The sequence below is a fragment of the Bubalus bubalis genome, chromosome 4 (genome assembly GCF_019923935.1).
Source record: "Bubalus bubalis isolate 160015118507 breed Murrah chromosome 4, NDDB_SH_1, whole genome shotgun sequence".
NCBI lineage: Eukaryota > Metazoa > Chordata > Mammalia > Artiodactyla > Bovidae > Bubalus > Bubalus bubalis.
In genome coordinates this window covers 9,064,089-9,086,680 of record NC_059160.1, presented here as the reverse complement: position 1 = coordinate 9,086,680, position 22,592 = coordinate 9,064,089, and the positions used below count along the sequence as shown (strand labels likewise).

General features: G+C 58.5%; 1 protein-coding gene across 4 annotated transcripts in view; it reads left to right on the top strand.

The window, feature by feature from the left end:
• Positions 1–22,592, top strand: part of MGAT3 (beta-1,4-mannosyl-glycoprotein 4-beta-N-acetylglucosaminyltransferase) — a 35,501-nt gene continuing 12,909 nt past the window's right edge. The window contains exon 1 of one of the 4 annotated variants that reach the window (XM_006071293.3): positions 1–277. Coding sequence is in view for 1 of the 4 variants with exons in the window: in XM_044940844.1 (XP_044796779.1) it covers positions 7,045–7,166 (122 nt within the window). In the remaining 3 variants the exon portion in view is untranslated. Of the gene's footprint in view, positions 278–7,004; positions 7,167–7,688; positions 8,427–16,650; positions 17,848–22,592 lie in introns of those variants that run through there. The other 3 variants (XM_044940844.1, XM_025282831.3, XM_006071292.4) reach the window with 3 other exon arrangements.

Here is a 22,592-nt window from a genome sequence, read left to right as displayed (position 1 = left end):
CCAAAGGACCTCTGAGACCCTTCAAGGACCACCTGTGGGCTCAGGGCGTACAGGCTCAGACAGGGAAAACAGTCTGGACGTCCAGAGGTTGCCTTCCGGGCTGGGGAGAGGTGACCGAGGGGGTGTGGGCCAGGTGGTGGCCCAGCAGCTGTGAGGCTGGAACCTCGTTGATGGGCCCCAGGAGCGGAAACTGCCGTCGGGTGGACAGGCCGTGAGTCAGCAAGGTGGGCTGGTGCCCCCACCTCTGTTTCTGGAGTTTCGAGGCACCTTTGCCAGGGTAGGTGCTGGGGGCGCGGATGGGAGCAGCAGCTACAGGCCGGAGGGGGCTCCGGGTGGGCCCAGCCCAGTCCTGCCCTCCTGGCTGAGGCTGGAAGGAATGTTGTCATGTGAGTTTGTGGGGAGCGCCCAGTAGGGTTTTGAGGGTTGCAGGGTGTGTGTCCTCTGTGAGTGTACAAGGGGTGTGTCCATGGGGCTCTGTGTCCAAGGCTGAGCGTGTATGTGTAAGTGGCACTAGAATGGGAAGTCTCCTGGTGGGCATGCCCTGCTCCAAGCAGGTGCCAGGCATAAGCACGCAGGTGTGGTTGTGAACCTCTCTCTGCTGGTAGGGACCACTGATGTGACCCAGAGCCGTGCCCTCAGGGATCCAGCCCCAGGGCCTCCCTCCAGCAGGCCACCCTCCTGGGATGCCATCTGCCATAGGGGGTGTCCCTAGCTCAGCTGGTGACTTAGCCCAGTGTTCAGCGTCTCTGGTGTCTTTGGAGCTTGTGGAGACCCTCGGGCTGACTCACTCCCTGCCTGTCCCCTGCACACTTTCTGGCTGTAACTAGTCCCTTCCCTGCCCAGCCTTGTACTGGACGCCCATCTCCAAATCTGCCCCAGCCTTCGAGGCCTGGCTGAGATGCTGCCTCTACCTTCCCAGCCGCCGGGGGCCTGCGGTTGTCTCGGCACCCCACTGGCCCAGCTTCTCCTGGGGTCAGGGATGAGTCTGACTGCTCTAGCCCAGGGCCTGACGTACAGTAGGTGCTCAATCTGTGAACGGATGTAACCTTTCGCTCCCCCTGCCCCACGTGCTCGCCTTCCTCTCTGGATGGGGTCAGCTGTGAGGAGGAGAGGACTCGGGGAGGGACCTAGCCCCTGGTCACTGGAGCCCTGGCTCTGGGCTTGTGTCCTGGCTGTGCTCTCAGCTGTCGGGGGGGCTCTATCAATCAGTTTCCTCGATGGGGGATCCAGTGTGCAAGGCTTGGGGGCCTCCAGGGAAGGCAAACGTGGTGGAGAGGGAACGGGCTCCCGAGTTTCTAGGAGAGGTTGCCAGGATCCAGCTAAGTGTGCGGTTCATGGCACAAGACGTGACTGGGCTGCTGGATCACCTCGGTTTACAACCACACAGCAGCCTTGGCCCCAGTGGGGGGATTCTTCCAGTCCGAAGGTCTTCCCTCACCCAGAAGGGTGGCACTTCTCTCTCTAGGCTCCCAGCAGTCTTCAAGGCCCACACAAAAGACACTTACAGATGACGCATGCATGCATGCTCAGTCATGTCCTACTCTTTTCTGACCCCATGGACTGTAGCCCTCCGGGCTCCTCTGTCCATGGGATTTTCCAGGCAAGAATACTGGAGTGGATGGTCATTTCCTCCTCAGGGGATCTTCCCCACCCAGGGATCAAACCCATGTCTCTTGTGTCTCCTGCTTTGCAGGCAGGTTATTTACCAATGGCGCTACCTGGGAAATTTCAGGGGTGACCCTCAACACATTCGGTGGGGGGCAGGGGGGAGGCTTCCTTCCTATGAACAGAGATTACCCAGCCGCTGTTATGTGCCAGGCTTGTGGGTACCGAAGAACCGACAGTGGGGTCAGGACAAATATCACTGCCCTGCTAAGGGTTATGTCTAGTAGGGGAGACAAGCAAAAGGACAAGACACAGGAAATTACCTAGTATGTTGAAGGTGAAAAGTTCTAAGAATAAAGAAGAGAAGGCAGAGTGATCCGGAAGCCTGCACCTAAAGAGGGTGCTTGGGAAGGCCCTGAGTTTGCACCGAGACTGGGAGGAGGAGGAGCCATGTGGTATCTGGGGAAGAGCATCTGGAGGAGAGAACTCCGGAGGAGAGAACAGCCCGCCCCAAGGAGGTAGATGAGTTCAGGGAGCATGGAGGGGGATGGGGCAGGGGGTGGAGGTGGGCTGCAGGCCAGACCAGGTGGGCCCTTGCGGCTCCTGAAGGACTCTGGCCTCATGCTGGGTGAGATGGGAGCCATAGCAGGATTTGAGCGCTGGATCTGCCTTGTTGCTTTCTAGAAACGCACTGACTGCTGTATAGGGTGGAGCACCAGGAGCAAAGCTATGGCAAGCATGCAGGTGAAGGACTTCCTTGGTGGTCTCGTGGTTTAGACTCTGCGCTTTCACTTCGGGTGTACACAGGGTCGATCCCTGGTCGGGGATCTAGGAGCAGCTAAAAATAAATAAATAAAGCAACAACGGCTATTTAAAACAAGAAAGAATGCAGGTGAGAGCCATGGAGGGGTGAGAGGCAACTGGGGAGCCCACAGGACCCTCTGCTGTGGGAGGAGCATGGGAGAATTGGGGGAGGGGCCTCTGAAGGGCCTCAGCTGGTCCCCAATCCTTTGAGGACCCAATAACAGCCATGGGCCCGCTCACACAAAAGCACACAGGTGTGCATGCACACGTCCACAAGCCACATGTGCTCATACATATTCACACACGCAAGCACAAAATCACATCCACGTGCGGGTATACCCATACCCATGTTTACCCACATATGTACACACTCACAAACACACACCATGCCACAGGAAATTTTAGGAGATTCCTGGACCCCCTGACCTCCCAGGTAATGGACTCCTGTCTAATCTATCCCCTCCGCTTGACAAGTATGGAAACTGAGGTTTGCAGAGAGAAAGGGGACTTATCCAAAGTCATCCAGGCAGAGAGGGTCTAACCAGCAGCATTTGGCCCAGACAAGACTAGATTCCCTGCCGTGGAGCTCTCTGTCCCTCTGAACTGAGCAGGGTGACCCATCTCATTTTTATGCCCTAAGAGCTCACCAGGAGGCCAGTCATGGAGGTCAGAATATCAGACAGGAAGTGCTGAGGGGCCTAAGAGGGCCCTGGACACCTCTAGTGGGCCATGAAGGTGAACTTCAGGAAGGGGAAGTCAGAGAAAATTCCATGGAGAGGAGGCATTTGTAACCTCACCCTGGAGGACTGGATGGGTGGAATAAATACTTAGAGATGAGGCTGGGGAGGGCATTGCAGGCAGAGTCTGTAGCACCAGAGGCCTTGAGGTGGAAACTCTACAAATCAGGCATGAGCAAGGCCTCTGGAAAACAGAGTGGTTTTCAGGGCTAGGGGTTATGTGGGTTGGGTCTTGAAGGATGAGTAGGAGTTTTTTCAGAGAGGCTCTCTGGGCAGGACTATTATATGTCAAGGCGCAGAGACAAGGAAGGCTGGAGAAACTGCAAGCATTTCAGAGAGCTGCTTGCTGTGTGCTTGGGAGATGGGCTCAGTAATGAATGAATGAATGAATGAATGAAGTGCATGTAGTGCATGTAGGGGAGGGTAGGAGAGCCAGTCTGGTGACTTCATGTGGCAGGTGATGAGGAAGAAAGGGGACTAATATCCTGCTCCTGCTGCTAACCCACATGCTCTCAGGCGGCCACCTCATGCCCATTACACAGATGAATAAGCTGAAGCTTCTTTTTTCTTTGGCTGCACCACTGTGAGGCTTGCAGGATCAGTCCCAACCACCGGACAGCCAGGGAATTCCCTAAGCCATAGCTTTGAGCCAGCTCATACTGCCTATGGCATCACCAGGCTCCTGGCCCCTGAGGAGCCTTGGCAGGGCAGGTGTTTGGGCCTCATCACGGCTCAGGGGACTTCTCACCTGGAGACCCAGGGCCAAGTGAAGGAGAAGGGGAACATAGCTCCCACCGGTCAGGCAGCATCTGCCAAAAGGGATAACAGACCTAGCAATTGTTCCCAGAGCCAAACAGGCCCCAGGTGGAAGAGGACAGCAGATCTGTAAGGTGACACCTGTCTTGGGGTAGATAATCTTGTACCCGGACCTCTCTCAGCTCCAGGTTCCCACAGCCTCCTTGTCAGGTGGCCTGGCCCCAAGGGAAGGGTGGGGAGGGATGAGCACTTTCCAAGCCTCTGCCTCCCCGACACCCCCTTTGATGGTGTGGAGAAAGGAGAGGAAGTGAGCAAGTGGGAGGGAGAGGATGGAACTGTCCAGGTTCCACTGATATCAATGTGATGACTGGGCAGCAATCATTCCCATTTTCTGGAGGAGGAAATGGAGGCTTAGTGCAGTGACATGATTATAACAGGTAGAGAAGCTGATTAGAGCCCAGGTCTCTTTTATTTATTTATTTGGCTGCACTAGGTTTTAATTGCAACGTGTGGGATCTTTGATATTCATTGCAGCATGCGTGATCTTTTTTAAAAATTAGTTTTTATTTATTATTTTTGGTTGTGTTTGGTCTTCGTTGCTGCACGTAGGCTTTCTCTAATTGCGGCAAGCCGGGGCTACTCTGGGTTATGCGGGCTTCTCACTGTGGTGGCATGTCTTGTTTTGGATCATGCTTTGGTAGTTGTAGCTCCCAGGCTCTGGACCAAAGGTGCAATTGTTGCGGTGCATGGGCTTAGCTGCTCCACAGCATGTGGGAATCTTCCTGCACCAGGGATTGAACCTGTGTCTCCTGCATTGGCAGGAGGATTCTTTACCACTGAGACATCAGGGAAGCCCCTCTGAGTGGCCTTATGAAGGAAACTTCCTTATTCCCATTTTACAAATGAGGAAACTGAGGTTTAAGTCATTGACACAAAAACTCAGGCTGAAGCCAGATGTCTCTGGTTCCTGAACCCAGTTACCACCACGCAGTGACCTGCCCACACCCTTATCTCTCACTCGGCCCCACAGGGAGGGCCTGGGGGGCTCAATGACAGATGACCACATCTATTTTGCAAATCGTTAAAAAAAAACAAAACAAAAAGGAGTCAAGCTACAAGAGTGATGAATTAGTTTTTAGGTCACAGCAAAATGGCGTCACATCAAATGAGCTGCATTAAAAAAAAGTGTCACAAGGGTAAAATCCTTACATAGAGGGGATCTGGGAGGCCTGGGCTGGGGCTAGGAAGCTTCCTTTCCACTGGCCACCCTTCAATAATTTTCAGATTTGTACTGTATGAAATTATTCTCTACCCACCCAAATCAATTAAATGATTTCAAAGGACAAAAGGCATATTTGTGGCTCAGGGCTTGATTTGGAATTGTGGGGCTCGTGGTCTTGTGGGGTGCCAACGTTTGTCAGGGGCAGAAAGAGCACACATTAGGTGACAGATGAAGGCTATGGACCACCTACCAGGAGCATCCTGGCAAAGAGAGTGAAGACTGAGAAAGCCCCATAAACCTGAACTTGAGCCCGGGCACGTCACTTCACCTCCTCCCCTTTGCTGGGAGCTGTGAAAAGTGAGGGATGTGATATTTTGTGCCCAGCTTGGTGCTGGGCCAGCATCCAGGTTTCTGGAGAAGTTCGCTGGGGGAGCCAGACCTGCAACAGGGCTTCTCTTTTGGGCCGAGGGATGTCCACAGTGCTGCAGGAGGCCGTGGAAGATTCTCCTGCGGAACATGGCTGGGCAAGGAAAAGTGTCTCTAAGAGGGTCCTTTCCAGATGGCAGGAATCCCCAGGCAGAGGTGGAGTGATGGCCACGGCAAGGTGGAGGTGAGTGTGTGTGAACAGTAGTGAGGATTCTGTAGGTGTTGAGCGACAAGGGCAGAGAGTCTGCTAGCAAGGCAAGTTGGGGAGAAGCGGAAGCTGACATTTTTTTTTTTTTTTTAACATTACTTAGTTGTCACTTGTTGCAATGCACTTTATCTATTTGACTTTCCCTGGTCTTAGTTGCAGCATGTGGGATCTTTAGTTGCAGCATGAGAACTCATTTGTGAAATGTGGAATCTAGTTCCCTGACCTGGAATCGAACCTCGGGCCCCTGCATTCGGAACACAGAGTCTTAGCCAATGAACCAACAGAAGTCTCAAGACATATTTTCAGGGTAGAATAGTTGGGATCTGGGTGGGGGAGCTAGTGACAGAGTAACTGAAGCAGGTGAGTCATGGAGATAATACATAAGGCATAGTATGGCTTCCCTGATGGCTCAGAGGGTAAAGAATCTGCCTGCAGTGCAGGAGACTCGCGTTTGATCTCTGGGTCAAGAAAATCCCCTGGAGGAGGGCATGGTGACCCACTCCACTATTCTGGCCTCAGAAATCCGAAGGACAGAGTAGCCTGGTTACAGTCCAGGGGTCATAAAGAGTTGGACAAGATTGATTGACTAAAGTTTCTTTTTTTTTTTAAGAGTAGTGCCAGCTAGGAATGGTTTTTACATTTCCAAGTGGTTGGAGTAAAAAATCAAAAGAATAATGGTTTACCTTGAGTGTCCCTAAATAAAGTTTTCTTAGAACACAGTCATACTCATTCCTGTACACAATATCTATGGTTGATTTTATGCCACAATGGCAGAGTAGAGTAGTTGAGACAGAGATCCTATGAGCAACAAAGCCTAAAATATTTACTATATCGCCCTTGCAGACAATAGTTTGCTCATTTTGGGCTTAGAGGGAACTAACCGGCAGAGGTAAATGGCAGAGGGTCTATGTCACGAAGGCCTCCTTTTCTTCTCAAGAACTGAGCTTAAGCTGAAAGCAAGTGGGAGCCATCAGGTGTTCAGGGAGGAGAGTGTCCTGCTCAAGTAAATGTTGGAGAAGATTGACTAGCTGCTTAGCAAGAATCGGCAAAGGTGGGCGAGGAGCACCTGAACCAGGAAGAACAGCAGGAGAGGGCTCCAAAGGCCCTTGGGGCTGCTCTTGAGAACCCTGTGGGTGCCTAGCCTGCAGGCAGCTCACTGCCCTCCTGGTGCCGTCGCCGCTGGTCCACAGCGAGGATGCTGCATACCTGCACCCGCTTACACACATAGGCGGAAGTGATTGCTAGCGGGGCTCACATGAGCGGAAGCGGAAGCCCACGGCCCTGGAATGGCGGGAAGGACGCGGAGGCCGCCTCGAGCCCCGTGCAAAAGCATGAGGAGACAAGGTGTGAAATGGTGGGCGCTCGGAGAACCGCTGCTGGTTGTGCACCAGAAGAGGAGACGCAGGAGGTGGGCAGGACCGTTGGGCTTTGAGTGCCCGCCGAGGGGGACGGGGTGGGGGTGGGGAGCAAAGGTCTCCACCGGGAGTCAGTGGGCCAGGCCTGGAATAGAGGGAGCACAGAATTGCATTGGTCATATGCCTGGATGGAGGGTGTCAGAAGGATACAGGCGGGCCAAGGCCCAAGGCCCACAGGCCAGTGTACATCGGCGATCTTTACAAACACACAGACATGTGTAGAAGTGGTCACAGGCCCGCAGCGATACACACACCACAATACCAGGCCCTTTGCACACGGTCACAGCAGCGTATACACATCATCACAGCCGCCCAGGACCAGGCACGCAGACAACACAAGACCCAGAGGGCTCTCTGCATGGTCACAGATGTGTGCACACAAACACTATCCAGGTACACGCAGGCACAGCGGCTGGGATCCACGCCCATGTACACACAGGAACAGACTCGGGTACACGCCTCAGGTCACCCAGACCCATACATACGGCAAAACAGACACATGCATCCACGCAGAACAGAATTGGACACGCAGACGCATGCACATGCCAGACACGCATACACTCTGACCCGCTCCGCCTCTCATCTCCTACAAACACACACACACACACACACACACACACACAACCGCACAGGACGCACCGGGCCGTGGGTCGGCGCACGCACGGTCACAGGCAGGATCGTGCGCGCCTGGGCGCGCGCGCGCACACACACACACGCGCGCACACACACACACACACACATTTGATCGCACACGCGGGAGGCGCAGAGCAGCGGCGGCCTGAGACTGCGGTCCTAGGCGTCCCCGGCCCCGCGCGGCGAGCGGAGCCCGGCTGGCGGCGGAGGGAAGGGGGCGCCGGTGGGGGCGGGGCGGGGGCCGGAGCCGCCCGAGCCCGGCGGGAGCTGCGCGCTCGGGCCTCGCCTCCGCACCCCCCGCCTGCCTCCCGTGGGGCCCTCCCCCGCCGGGGTCTGCTCGCCGGGTCCCCGCCGCGGCCCCCGGGTGCAGACAGGCGGCCGCGCCGGGCCCGTGGGACGGGTTGGAGGTGGGGGCGGGGGCGGCGGGGCGGGGATCAGGGCCGGGCCGGGGCCGCGCTGCCTGCGATGCCGGGCGCCCGCCGCAGCCGCCGCCGCCGGAGCCCGGGATGGGGCGAGAGGTTGCGGCGAACGCCAGCATCTCCCCGCCGGGGGCCCCGGGGGCCGCGGAGCCGCCGCCGCCGCTGCTGCTGCCGCCGCTGCTGAGACCCGGCGGGCGATGGGTGAGTTGACCCTGGCGTCCTGGGGGCCCGCGTCGCAGCCCCCCGCATCCCGGCAGTCCCGGCCCTGCGCCTCCTCCTCCGCGCTCGCTGCGCCCCCCGCCCCAGTCACAGCTCCCACAGCCCCCCTCCCGGAGCGTGACCTTTGGGGGCGGGGGCGGGAACCAGGCTGGGGGGTCTGGGTGGGGGCCGAGATGGGGGGCGGATGCTGGGGCGGCTACTCAGCTCTGGCACCCCCTCCCCCAACCTGGCTGCTCAGCTGAGCTTTCTGTGGCCCGGGAGGGCAAAGCCTCATTCCCTCGACCCCCCCTACTCCCCTGACCCCCGGCCTGGGCAGGGGGCGTCCCCGAGGCGCGGGGTTTGAGCTAGGCTTTGTGCACCGCGCCCCCAACAAACCTCCCGCGCGCCGCGAGGCTGGGGGTGGGAGGCCTCGGCTCCCGCCTTCCCCTACCCCCCGACCCCGGGCTGCGGCGCTGCCGCGGCCGAGGCCCTGTCGCTGTCGGGGTGCTGGGCGGATGCGGAGGCCGGGATCAGACCGAGGGAGGTGGAGAAAGAACCCCAACCCTTTCTGGTGGGGGGGCTCCCGCTCTTTCCACCGCACTGCCCAGGGCGGGGGAGGGAACCTGGCTGGGGGAGGGTGCTATAAATATCTGCAAATAGTGGGTTCTGGAACCGGGGGTGGGGAGGGGACTGCACCTGGGTTGTATTGGGGAGGGGGGTCTGTGCCTGAGCTGGAGTGCCAGAGAGGCAGAGATGGGTCTCAGCCAGCCCTAGTGACCTGAGGTCGGGTGACTCTAGGCTCCAGGAGACTTCCTAGAGGTGGGCAGGACCACTGCCCCAGTGAGGTCTCTCTCTGGTCCCCCAGCCCGGCTCTCTCTGGTTCCACATAGCACTCCACTCCTGGGCCACCAGCCCAGATCTGCCTCGATGGGGAAGACTTGTGTCACCTCCTGGGCAGTTACTAAAAATCCAGGCAATGGGCCAAGCCTGGGGATGGAAGGAAGAGCAAGACAAGTTCCTCCCCCCACCCCACCCCACTCCCCCCAGTGCCTCACCGGGCGGAGCTGACCATTCTGCAGGGTTATCAATGTTTCTGCCAGCTGAAGAGATAGACACAGGGTCCTGGGAAAGTTTGAAAAAGGGGCCCCCAGCACCGCCCCCCACCCCACCCCCGGGGGAGAGGGAACTTGCTGAAAGACATAAAAGGAAGCTAGAAGGGTTTGCTTGGGAGAGAAAGTGGGAAGGGTATTCTGGGCGGAGGGATGGATAAGGCAAGGCTCCAAGATGTGCTTAGTGTATGCGAGAGCTGGAGGTGGGGGACAGCCAAAGCCCTGCTGGGGGCTGACATGAGAAGCCACTGAAGAGAGGGGAGGCGAGGCTGGAGGAAAAGGAAGGCCAGGTGGAGGCGAGGTGGTGGGCCACCCCAGGGAGCTGGCATGAGGACAGCAAGGAGACTGGCTGGGATGGCACCGCCTGGCCCAGCTGACCCCCTGCTGCAGGTCTGCCTAGCGCCCTTGATGTGGTCAGGGCTGCTTGACCCACATTGCTGATCACTTTCACTGAGATAGCCGGACCACCTCGGCCGGACAGCCTACTGAACCTCAGTTTCCATGTCTGACAAATGGGGAGATTCCTTCACTGAGTTGTGACAAGGACTGCATGAGATGCTGTGTCTACATGTACAGGTATGCCCAGCACCTGAGAAGCACCTAGGAAACAGCTGGCAGCTCCATGGGTATTTTCACCTGTGTAACAGGGACACTGATACCAGCTGGCAGTTCATGTCCACTTCATGGTGAGGATCCTGTGACGGCTGGTTGTGACCAGGAGGAAGCTGAGGCTTGGGGGAGCTGAGTGTCCCTGTCCTCCTCGGAGGAGACAAAAGTAGCAGTGAAGAGTGACCCAGGCAGGGTGGTCTGCATGGACAGCCTCCTTTTGCCTGTGTAGACACCCTTCTGGCCCCCGGCCATGTCGAGCAGGGGACTCTGCTCTGCTCCCCAAGGCCAATTTTTGTTCCCCATGCCGCCACACGGTACACCCCTTCCCAGCTCTCTAGTCTACCACATGGGACCAGGGCTCCCTTCCAGAAGTTTCTTCAGATGTTCTGGCCAACAGCATGATGTCCTGCGAGGGGTGCTTTGCCCAGGCAGCCTGGTGGAGAGGACACAGGCCTTGCCCGCCAGAGATTCAAATTGAGTTGGGCAGCAGATACCCCTGGGCACATGGGCACAGATACCCATGGTCTGCCTAGCTCTGTGCTGGCTGCTGGCAGGTAGGGAGCAGTCTCGATAATTGTGCCATGAGGCAGTCAAGTGCAGAAGGAGCAAGAATTTCAGATCCAGTGGCCCAGGTTCGGACTCCGATCCCGTCACTTCTTACGCCTGACAGTAGGCTAGTGACTCTGTCTCCCTGTGCCTCAGTTTCCTCGTCTCTAAAGTGGGGGAGATGCACACTATTGCTCTTTGAAGAGCTCCGTTCAGTTTCCAGTGGGCGTGTGCTGCCCCTCTTCTAGAATGAGTCTCCCTATTCGCCTGGCCTGCCACAGTCGATGTGTGGTCCACTTTCTTGTTGTCTTCTCCTCTGTCTTGAGTCCCCATGGGCTGGGTCCTGCCTTTCTGTACCCATTTCTTGGGCAGGGGGGGCAGTGGTCTGCAGGCTCGCCAATGAGCAGTGGTGGCCAGTTTCCATGGTGTAAATCTTCCCAGCGGGACTGATTTCAAGCTGCCATCAGTTTAACAGTCTCACCATGGGAGCCGGTACAGCACCCAGGCATTCAGTAGGTGCTTAATAAATAACAATAGAACAAGGAGGAAAGTCCCCAGGAGCTGTTGGTCAGATAGACTTGGGGAGCGGCCACCTGATTCTGGAGCTGCGGAGGGCTTGTTGGAGGGCGCTGGATAGGCTGAGGGTGGGCGAGAGACTACCCTGAGTAAGCAGCCACAGGGAGGAGGGGAGGGGGAATGGCGGGTGTCTCCTTCCCTCCACACCTCTGAGCCTGCCTCTCTCCTCTCCAACCCCTTCTCCTCCCAGGGGCTCCCCTTGACCTTGGCCTGGGCCTTAGCATAGAGTGGCCCGGCTGGAGCCCATGCTTTAGCCTAACAGAGCTCTGAGATGTGGTCCACACAGGCCCCAAACCTCAGATTCTATTCCTTGGCTTATGCTGTTCTCACCGCCTGAATGTCTGTTCCGCCTTCTGTCCCCTGGCACTCTGTCACTCACCAGAGGCCTCCGCGTGATGCCAGCGTGTTTGTTATTGTGTGTTTAGCCCCGTGGACCTACAGGAGCACGAATGAATGAATGAATGAATGAATGCGTGATTCTCAGCCAGGGGAACATCCCTGCTCTTCCTTCCACCTATTCCTCCTCCTCCTCCATCCCTGATCAAGAACACTGAAGCTCCAGTGGGCAGCCTCACTTGCAGCAGAATGGTCACAGGGACCTTGCTTGTCCCCATTTCCCAGAAGGGGAAAGAGGCTTCAGGAAGGGGCGAGAACTTCCCAAGGGCTGGAAGCAGGCCTGGGGGGGTGGAAGGGTAGTGGGCCACCCTCGCATGGTCTAGAATAGGCTGACCAGGGGCCCAAGACCTTGCTCATAATCCAGAAAGTTAACGGAATACTTTTCCTTGCATTGCTGAAATTCTCCTGTTGGCTCACTTCTTTTCATCTTTTCTATAAAAATAAAATCAGAACAATAGGAATCATTCACACACCTAATTACTCTGTTGTCTTATGAGTTTAGAGCTTATTTGGCTAAGACTTTGGTTCCCACCGAAGTGGGAATCCCAGGGGTGGGGTGGGGTGGGGTGCGGGGTGAAGGCCAGGACAGAAGGTAGGAGTCTGTGCTGATGCTGGGGTCTCCTGAGGGCCCGGCCTCTGGCTACCCCCCTAGGCAGGCCAGGAATTTCCCAGAAGGAGCAGGCCAGGCAGTCTGAGGTCTGACCGAGGGAGGGTGGCCAGAGGCCGTCTCTGAGAGTCTGGACGCCAGAGACCCGCGATGGAGGACTTTGCAGTCATAATAATTTGCAGCTATTTATCGAGCACTTACTATGTGCTGGGCGTTGGGCCAGAGCACTTTGTCTGCATTATCTCAGAGACACCTCCTAACTTCCCACGAGGTAGGTACTATTATTATCCCATTTGGCAATGCGAAGGGGCTGGGGACCCAGGGCCGGGAAGTGGCAGGGCTGGGATCCATCATATCCAGCCTGTAGGTCCCCAGCCTGTAGGATGGGGCTGCTTGTCCAGGCCCTTCCATCACCCAGAGATGACTGCTGTGTGTGGCTCGGACGCCTTGGACTGCCGCCTCCCCTGACCCCACCCTCCATGGGGGCCCTGGGGCTGCCTGCTTCCTTCTCATAGGCCTGGGACCCTGCCTCAGGAAGGCCCGCTCAGCCTTGCCTGGGCACCAGGGGGAGAGTATGGATTTTCCGGATTCCCCTCCCCACCCCACCGAGTCAGAATCCCACCCTGGGAGGAAGGGTTGGAAATCTATAGTTTTGAATCCCCTGGAGATTCTGAGGCCTGTGGACTCCAGGAACCACTGCTTGGCCCCACGAATTCCATGCTGCCTTAGGAGACCCCTTTAGCCTCTGTGACTCAGCTGCTTCCTGTGTTCTCTCTGCTCCCACCCTTCCCATCCCTCCCTTCCCAAGCCCATTGCTTTTATCTCAGCACCTGCTGCTGCCACCTCCTCCAGGGAATAGGTCCCAGGCTGACTGTGGAACCCCCAGAGCTTGCTTAGCACTTTGCACAAGCCCCTCGTGGCCACCCTCCTCTTCTTCTGGGGGTCTGGCACTTGGTCTGGGTGAATCGAGGTGACTGGAGAAGAAGGACTGGGGGGGTGCTGCCCATTAAATGGGGGGCACTGGTTCCTGAGCTGAGCACACGGGCATTCTCTGGGGGGCTGGCACCGTGCCTCACATGCGGAGGCACTTAAGAAGTATTTAAGTGTTTGCTGAATGGTGATTTTGAGAACGGAGGGTGAGGGCCACTTCCGGAAACAAGGCAGATTAGCCGGTTTAGGTGAATGGTGGAGAAGGTGCCTTCCCGACCATCACCTGGGGCCGTGCGTGTGTCACAACTCATGTGTATGGCACGAGTGGGAGGAGACGCTGGCGCTTTCTGGCGTGATTTCGCTTCAGCATCTCGGGCGCTGCGCCAGCTCTCGCCCCGACCCAGACGAGCAGCGCCAGGGCCGGCTCCCGCTCCGGCCAGTCCTCCTGCTGTCCCTCTGTCTGCAAGTGCCCTTCCTCTCCTCTCCTGACTCATCCATCCTATAAGACTCCTCCAGGAAGCCATGCGGTGCTCACACTACCCCAGATTCCTTCTGTCTGACTGGGAGGAGACCCTTGTGCCGGGAGGTCTTTTGAGGGCCTGGTTGGAGGGGAGGATGCCAGTGGAGTGGAACAGAGAGAACTGGTCGGGGGACTGGGGTGGAGGTCACCAGGGGCAGCCGAGGGGCTTGCTCTGCTGTTCATGTGTCCAAGTGGCAAAGGGAGGGGGTTACAGGAAAGGTCAAGGGGCCTCCTGGCACGGCTCCTGGAAGCAGCTGTGAAGCGCAGTCCAGCCAGGTGACAGTCACCTCAGCCTAGAGAGGGGGCCAGACTGAGGCCGCCCATTTCACAGAGGGGACGTTGAGTCCCGGGGCGCTTGGCACTGACCCAGAGCTTTGTGGTCTGTAGGAGGAGCGCCCAGGACTGTGGGTTTGCACCCCGCCCCCATTCCTTTCCCACACTGGAGTGTTTCTCAGTGGGGTCCTGATCAGGGGGTGGATGAAAAGGAGGCCAGGAGAGCAGAGTCCCCTGGCCTGCCCTCTGGTCCTCTGGCTTGGAGACAACGCTCCTTAGGAAAAATGCGTGTTGCCCCAAAACTGGCAGGAAATCCATGCCAATAGTTCATTCCAGCAAAAAGGTGCTCAGGAAAAAAAGTTTACAAGAACTTAGGCTACAGTGTTAGCCCAGGGGTGGCAGGTTGATGAGTGGTATCATCCTGTCTCTTTCGCTGTGATGTCTCGATTCCCCAGAATGTATGAGAAATCTTTAGAACTAGGAAGATGAAGTTAGGTTCTAAGAGAGAGAAGAAAAGGGGCTGTGAGAACAGCCAGCTCCCCATTTGTTGGGTTCTGGGGTCCCTGCTCGTGAGTAGCCTCCAGGGAGGCTGGCTGTGGGGTCTCAGGGTAGGAGTTGCCCGGCCCCAGGGACATCCCCCAGCATAGCTGCACTGCGGCACACAGCTTCCTTCTCTCTCATCCCTGGAGACTGGGTCTGTGAGAGTCCAGGCCAGGGGGTACTGGGATGCTGCGCCTCGAGAATTCTGTCCACACCTCCGACCTCCTTCCTATGGCCCCAGTCCAGCCTCTGCACCTCTTCCCCTGCGCACCCCACATTCTTGCCTTGGGGCCATTACTGTGCTGGACTCTTCATCTGGAAAGCCAGCCAGCTCCACCCAGGTGTTGCCATTCACCTAGGAAGCCACCTCTGCCCCTTCCAACCAGAGGCGCCCCTAGGGCTGTAGACATTACTGCCCCCCAGCCCCTGTGCCCAGTGGACTGAGCGTCTTCCTGACTGACCCTGTGCCTAAGTACATTCCCGGCAGTCCTTCTGAGCCATAGTCAAGTTCTCACCTGTGGTCACGGGCTTCCTAATGACACCTGAGCCCCAATTCCGAGTGGGGACTCGATCTCTGTCTCCGCCATGGCCCCTTGACTCTGTCCTTGGTATAGGGCACTCGTTCATCCATTTAGTACTTGATCATGGGGTGTCTTGTCTGTGCCGGGGGCTGGGCTGCGTGCCAGGGCAGGGTGTGATCATGTCTGTGTTTGTGCTTTTTTTGTGTGTGTGAGTTACCTACACACACACACAGCAGGAGCACCTCCATCGTATGAATGCGTGTCCCTTAGGCTGTGCCCGTGTGTAATCCTGCCAGTCCCGAGCATGCCTAGCTAATTCATTCAGCAAGCGTTTATTCAATGCCCACAAGGAGGTGCCAGGCCATGACCGAGGAGCCGAGTGCCCCAAGGTCTCTGCCCTTGTGCAGTGCCTGTCTCGTGGGGCCATTATAGAGCGGGCTGGTGGGGAAGGGGGCCCAGCAGGCATGGGGGGTGGTCAAGACGGCATCTTGGGGTGACAAGGAAAGGGTTGGGGAAGGGCATTCCTGTTGGGTCTGTGGGTGTGCTCTGCGATCCCACCATGGCCCTGGGAGCCTGAGCGGGCCCTCCTTGCTGCTTTCGCTGTTCTAGGACCACGGAGCCCTGGGCTGTGAGCGCCGCCACTGGTGCTAGGAGGAGGGCACAGTGCCCTGAAGAGGGAGTGTGTTGGCTGGAGAGCCTGGGCTGCAAAACTTTCTCTCTTTTTTAAAAAAATTAGTTTATTTATTTATTCTTGGCTGCACCGGGTCTTCATCGCTGCAGGGATTTCTCTAGTTGGGATGTGCGGGCTTCCCGTCGTGGTGGCGTGTCTTGCTGTGGAGCGTGGCCTCTGGGCGCGCTGGCTTCAGCAGTTGCAGCACTCGGACCAGTAGTTGTACCACACGGGCTTGGTTGCTGCGCGGCCTGGGGAGTCTTTCTGGACCGGGGATTGAACCCATGTCCCCTGCATTGGTAGGTGGATTCTTATCCACTGTACCACCTGGGCAGTCCCTCCAGCTACAAACTTTCTTTGAGAGGCGAGCCTTGGAACTAGAACCCAGAACACAGCACCCAGAAAGTAGAAACCTCCCCCGCCAAATTCAGACCAGGGAAACCAGAAGATAGAACTTGGAGAGGGAACATGGCGCAGCAAACCTAGACCGTGGCCTGTTGGAACGTGGAATGCTGATATGGGTCAAGCTGGAAGGTCATGTCTGCGCCCCCAGGCGTCAGTGGGAAACTGAGGTCCAGAGAGGATGGGGCAGCCCTTGCTTTGGGGAGCAGCAGTGGGCATGCGTGTGGCCTCCGCTGAGCCAGTCCCTTCCCACGGCCTCCTTGGATGAAGCACGTCCCCTCTCTAAGCCTCGGTTTCCCCGTCTGTGAAGTGGGCTTGTGAAGATGAGCTAGGACGAAGCACACTGCCTGGGAAGGGGATGCTGCTCTTGGTGCCCAGGGTCTCCTGGGAGGTTAGTGGATTGCCGAGGCCTGGACCCCAGCCACCTGGCCCCTTCTCACCTGTGCTGATGTTTCTGTCGCTACTGTTTCATCCCCTGTCTCCTGCCCTGTGGTCAGCGGGAAATCTGAGCACCTGCCGGCGTGTTCCAGAATGCTCTGTGGGTCCAGCGGGTAGGAAGGACTACGTCATTAATGGCGGGAACAGATTGGTAGCACCCATGAAATTAAGGAGCAGGGGCCCAGTGCCAGCAGCCCTGTGTGATATCCTCTCCAGTGGTGAGGGATTATGGAGAGCGCCTGGTGGGGACAGTCAGGTCCTGACCCAGGGATGTGGGTCAGACAGAAGAATCAGGGAGGGAAAAGAGAAAAGGCTCATTGTTCAGCCTCGAGGAGGCTCACCAGGTGCCCAGAGCTGCAGAGCCAACCAGCTGTGTACCTGCTCAGGACTGCGCCCAGCAGGAGGTTAATTATGCTGCTCAGGTTCCCGCCGCTGGCCAGGTGCAGCCCCCAAACCCTCCTGGGAGCCTGCAGGCAGCGTTACCAGCCTCCCTTTCAGGCTGCCGACAAGCCTGGAGAGAGTGGGAGTTTTGCTTGGGGTCGCAGAGCTTGGGCTGGCAGAGCTAGGCTCAAGCCCATTTCCTCCCTCAGCAGCAGCTGCTTGAGCACCTACTCTGTGCCAGACCTGGATCTGTGCACTGAGCACCTACGTGGTGAGCCCTGGTGGGGAGGATCCTAACGTGCGGCTGCTTCACTTTCCACCTTCCCGCCCCTCCTCGCGGCCATCAGGCGGCACGTTGCCCAGAGCGCCCTGAGGATGGAGTCGTGCCCTGTGTCCCCCTTTACCACCAGCCCATTGGAGGGGACCCTTAGGATGCACGCAGATGAGCCTCTTCACTGGGGCGTCCTGAGCCGGAGGTCACGTGGCAGGCAGAGCTAGGACTCGCAGCCACCTTTCCAAGCCCCCGACCAGGCCTGAGAGCCCAGCAGCACTGACTGAAAAGTAGTGTGTGGATTTGAGGAGACTGGGGGGGGGGTGTCTTTCATTCATTCTCCAAGCCTCTGTGGCAGGTGCTGGGCTGGAGCTAGGGACCCCGGGGTATTGGGGGGTGGGGGGCCAGGCCAGGGTCAGAGAGGCCTGGAGGAAGTCAAGTCCAGTTCTGCTGAACCCTCCTGAGCCCGGCGTGGGGCCGGGGAGTGTAAGATTACAGAGAAACTTGGAGCCTCCTGAGAGATCTGGACTTTATCCTGAGGGCCAGGCTGGGAGGGGCAGCGTCAGATGTGGCTCCTGCCTGGCTCCAGGGCACCTGGCTGGGAGCCCCCGAGGAAGGCCACAGCTGTTGTCCAGGTGAGCACTGGCGGTGACACAGCCAGCGGGGGACAGGGCACAGGGTGAAGGGTGGGGCTTGAGAGGTTTCAGGGCACACGGAATAGACCTGCCTTGGTGACAGGTGTGTAGGGTCAGTGAGAGGGAGGCTTTAGGGTGGCTCCTGGGGTCCTGGCATGGGCTCCCGGGTGGCAGCTCACATCACCGGTGGGGCACAGAAGGAGGCAAGTTGGTAATGGCCGCAGTTGTCCCCCTGTCCTGGGTGCCAGGCTCAGGTCACAGGTCATCGGCTCAGGTTGTTAGAACAACCATTGGAGCGAGTTCTTTGCGCCCTCTCTTGCGGCCGAGGGTGGCACGCAGGCATGATGGGAACTGACTGTAAAACCCTGCCCTCCCTGTGGCCCGTCAGGGATCCTGTGGAGTCTGCCCATCTGTGTCCCTCAGCCCAGCCGGTGCTCAGGCCTCCCGCGTACACGGGTGCACCCTACCCCCCGTACACATGGGGAGGTGCCCGTGGGAGACCTTCCACTCCCACTGCCTAGGAACACGGGGACCAACCTCTGCCTCTGTCCTGTGCCTGGGCACCCCACCACCCTGGGCATGGGCACCCTCTCGCCCCACCACCCCCACAGCACAGGCACGCTCCCACCCCGACCTCCCAGGGTGCAACGCCCGGGACAAAGTTCCTCCAGCTGCAGCTTGACTTGATCGCCCACCCAGCCTGAGCAAGAGAAAGCACCGTGAGGACAGAGAAGGGGTGGGGCGGACCCTCCCCTCCCCTCCTCTTCCCTCCCCTCTCCTCCCCTCTGCTCTCCTCCCCTCCCTTCCCCCACTCTCAGGCCTTCTGGGCTGGAGATGGAGCTGAAGTGGCCCTTTGTACATTGTCCCTGGAGGATGGGCGAGCCTGAGCGGGAGGGGCTGGCACTGCCGGGGCTGCCTGCCTGGGAAGGATGGCGCTGATCTCAGCGGGGAGGGGGCAGGGGGCTTTCTCAGCGCAGCACAGAGCATCCTGCTAGGCGTGGAGTCTAGCACCACTTCCCATCCGGGTTCCGTACTCACTCAGCAGCTGTTTGTGAAGCTCCTGCTCCGGGGTGGGCTTTCCCTTAGGGAGTGGGGAGCAGCAGGGACCGGAGACTGGCCCGTGGTGACCCTGCTCTCCTGTTGTTGACATTCCAAGGGAGCAGGGTGTGGGTGGGAGAGACAGACCACTAACACACAAACAAGGAGACAGACGGCTTCCGCAGTGGAGTGTTGCGGAGCCCGTGACCGGGGAGGGGACCACTGCTTTAGCTGGCTTTAGCGGGTTGGTCAGGAAGGCCCCTCTAAGCGGCAGCCGGCATGTGGAGATCCGAGGGAAGGGCATTCCAGGCAGAGGGAACAGCCAGGGTGAGGACCCTGAGACAGGTGAACCTGGGGTGTGGAAGGGACGAGAGGCAGTGACTGTGGCTGGAGTCACGTGGACGAGGGACATGAGGTCAGCAAAGATGCAGGGACCAGATGGCCAGGGCCTGTGGGTACAGAAAGGAGTTGGGATTTTATTCTGAGTGCGATGAGGGTTCAGAGCAGGGAGATGTGGCTCGATGGGGCCTTTGCAGTGACAGAACTGGTGGGGCTCAATGCCAAAGGAAAGTGTAGGGCCCTTTGTTCAAAAATCGAGAATTTCAAGAGAGGGGACTTCCCTGGCAGTCCAGTGGTTAGGACTCTGCGTTTTCACTGCAGGAGGGCATGGGTTCAATCCCTGGCTGGGAAACTAAGATCCCACATGCCCAGAGGTGGCAAAAAAAAAAAAAAAAAAATTTCAAGACTGAAAAAGATATAGACAAGAGGGAGACCAGTGAGGAGGAAGAGGAGGAGGGGCCTTTTGGAGGGAAGTGCCAACTGGCCTACCAGCATCCCTGCCAGGCCATCCAGGCACACGGAGGGCATGTGGAGAGCGGGCATTGACCCCAGCCTGGAAGCTTGGCGGACTGGTCTCTCTCTGGGTGTCATCCTATTTAATCCTCCTGGGGTAAGGGGCTGGGGTGGTCCCACATCGCAGATGGGGGACTCTGAGGTTCAGGGATATTAAGTGACCTGCCCAGGATCGCACAGGAGTGCGAAGGCACGGGGGCCGGATTTGAGAACAGTGCCTCTGGATTCTGGATCTCGGCAGCTGCTGCCTGAATCGCAGTGCCCTGCCCTCCTCCTGAGAGATGGGGCTCCTGAGAGATGGGGCTAGGGGCATCTCCTACTGTGCTGGGCCTGGAAATGAGTTCCCGCTCTCATAGAGGCAGAAGGTGCTCAGCCCCGGTCTGACTGGCCTTGCTTCTCCTCGCTGTGAGCCTAATCTCTGTTTCGCAGACATGGACACTGAGGCAGGGCAGGGCCATCTGCTCTGGTCACCCTCTTGTCCAGACGGACCAGGGTGGGTCATTTGGGTCTGGAAGGACGAGTGGCTGGGAGGTGGGCCGAGAGCTGCAGGCCCGAGATGCAGGGGTCTCTGGGGTAGTCTCCTCCCCACTGGCCTTGGTGGGCTCCATAAAGATACGGGTAGACTCTGGGAGTTGGTGATGGACAGGGAGGCTTGGCATGCTGCAGTCCATGGGGTCGCAAAGAGTCGGACACGACTGAGCGACTGAACTGAACTGATAAAGATGTGAGCAATAGGCCTGCATGAAGTGGGCTTCTGGCCACACTGCGTGAAGGCCGGGCGGCGTGTTCCTGTCCTATACTGGAAGGAGCTGGTTCTTCTCCATCCTTCAATCAGAAGCTCTATTAACGATTAATAGCCCGCCTGAGTCATTATTGCAGGCCTGCGCTCCGCTCCCCTCTGCCTTGGCCCCACGCTGGCTGGACCCTGGCCTCCTCCCGCCTTCCTCCCCCTTCCAGCACCACATGGCACCTGCCTCTCCCAGCCCGTCTGTCTCTGCAGAGAGAATCCGGCCCCGGAGCCCTTGGCCGGCCCCCCACGTGGGGCTGTCCTCTGGCTCAGGCCTTCAGCCACCCGACCGGGTGGGGCCAATCCTGCGTGACAGAGAGGGACGCTGGGGCATAGTGGTTCTGTGGGGCAGACAGACAGAGCGACAGGGCGGTTCCCTCAGGCAGATGGGGCTCCTGGGCAGGCGGGGGTCGAGGCCCCCCGACTCCCTGCTGAGAGATGAAGCCTAAGCTCGGGGTGTATGGAGGGGGAGAAGGGAGTCCTGGGGTGGGGGGTGGTGCGTTGAAAGACTTCTAACGCATCCTACCTCTAGCAGCACCAACCCTGGCAGCTCTGCCGGCCACGCTTCTCCGGAGCCAGGGCCTGCTTCATGTCTTGAGCCTCTCTGGAGGACCCTGGAGAGGCCCGTTCCTAACAGAGAACGAAGGCCCTGGCCAGTGTGGACTTGGACATGGAGCCAGGCAGTAGAGTAGCTCCCTGATTTCTGATCCGAGGCCACCCGCAGCGAGGCCCCTCACCCCTGCCTGCTCCTACCCCAGGGCGGAGCTCTGGGCCCTGTCCAGGTGAACGGCCCAGGTCCTCTGAGGGGCAGAGTCGGATCCAGACCCTGGTCCGCACTTCGTCTGGGACACCGGCTGCCTCCAGTGGAGCAAGCCTGCTTCCTAGCTCTCCTGCATGTACCTCCTCCGTGTCCCATCCGCGTCCCACTGGACACGCCCAGCAGCTCCTGGGAGTCAGGGCAGTATCAGTTCAGTCGCTCAGTCGTGTCCGACTCTCTGCGACCCCATAGACTGCAGCACGCCAGGCCTCCCTGTCCATCACCCACTCCCGGAGTTTACTCAGACTCATGTCCATTGAGTCAGTCCTGGGAATCAGGGCAGGATTCACAGTGAGCTTCTACTCAGAGAGGAAGCAGGGCGAGGCCCCAGAGGAGCTGGGCTTGCAGTTTCCTGAGTGCAGGGTACCAGCAGGCCCCTCACCTGCGAGATGGAAACCCCAGGTCCTCCACTTCCTCGGCTCCTGGCTCTGGGGAGCGGCTCCGGCAGGGTGGGGCTGCCTTGCCCTGCCCCGCCACCTGGTTATCTGTTTGCACCTCAGTAGATGAGGAGACTGAGGCCCGGACAAGTGGGAGGAGGCGGAGCCGGGAAGCCAGGCCCTGTGAAGGGCAGAGCTGGCGCCAGGCCAGGCCAAGGCAGGCTCATCACGTAGCCACCTACCTGCGGCCTGTGCTTGGCCTTGGGGGTAGGGAACCACCCTCAGGGAGGAAGCAGCTGCCTTCCCGCCATGTGGGCTGGGCGCTGGGTCGGGCAGCGCCTTGCAGCCACTGGGACGGGACACTGCCTCACCTGTGGCTTGCCACCCTGGGGTCCAAGGCAGGTACCGGGTCAGGTGAGGGGAGGGTGGGCCTGGGGGCTCCAGGGAGGGGCCAGGCAGAGGGCAAGGCAGGGGAGGGTGGCGGGGAGTGGGAAGCCCCAGGTCCAGGTCGGACACTCTGCCGCCACTTAGAGGGTGGGTCAGGCTGGGCACCCTGACCCTGAACCTCTTTCCTCACCTGTGATGGCACTGGCGGCTAATGAAAGGATCACATTGGAGCAGAAGTCCTTAGTGTCCCTGCCAGAGGGCGGTTCTGGGATAGGCCTCAGGTGGGCCCGCTGCTTCCGCCCATATTGGCAACAGGCTGGTGGCGATGGCTCTGGGCACAGGAGTCCGGGGGTCCCCAGGCCATATGGTCAGGCCCAGCTGGCAAACAGCAAGCAAATGGAAACCCCCCAGTGGGGGTGCAGTTGTGTGGTACCCTCACTGTCTGAGCTCTGGGCCAGTAGGACCAGGGAGAAGATGATGGGGAAGG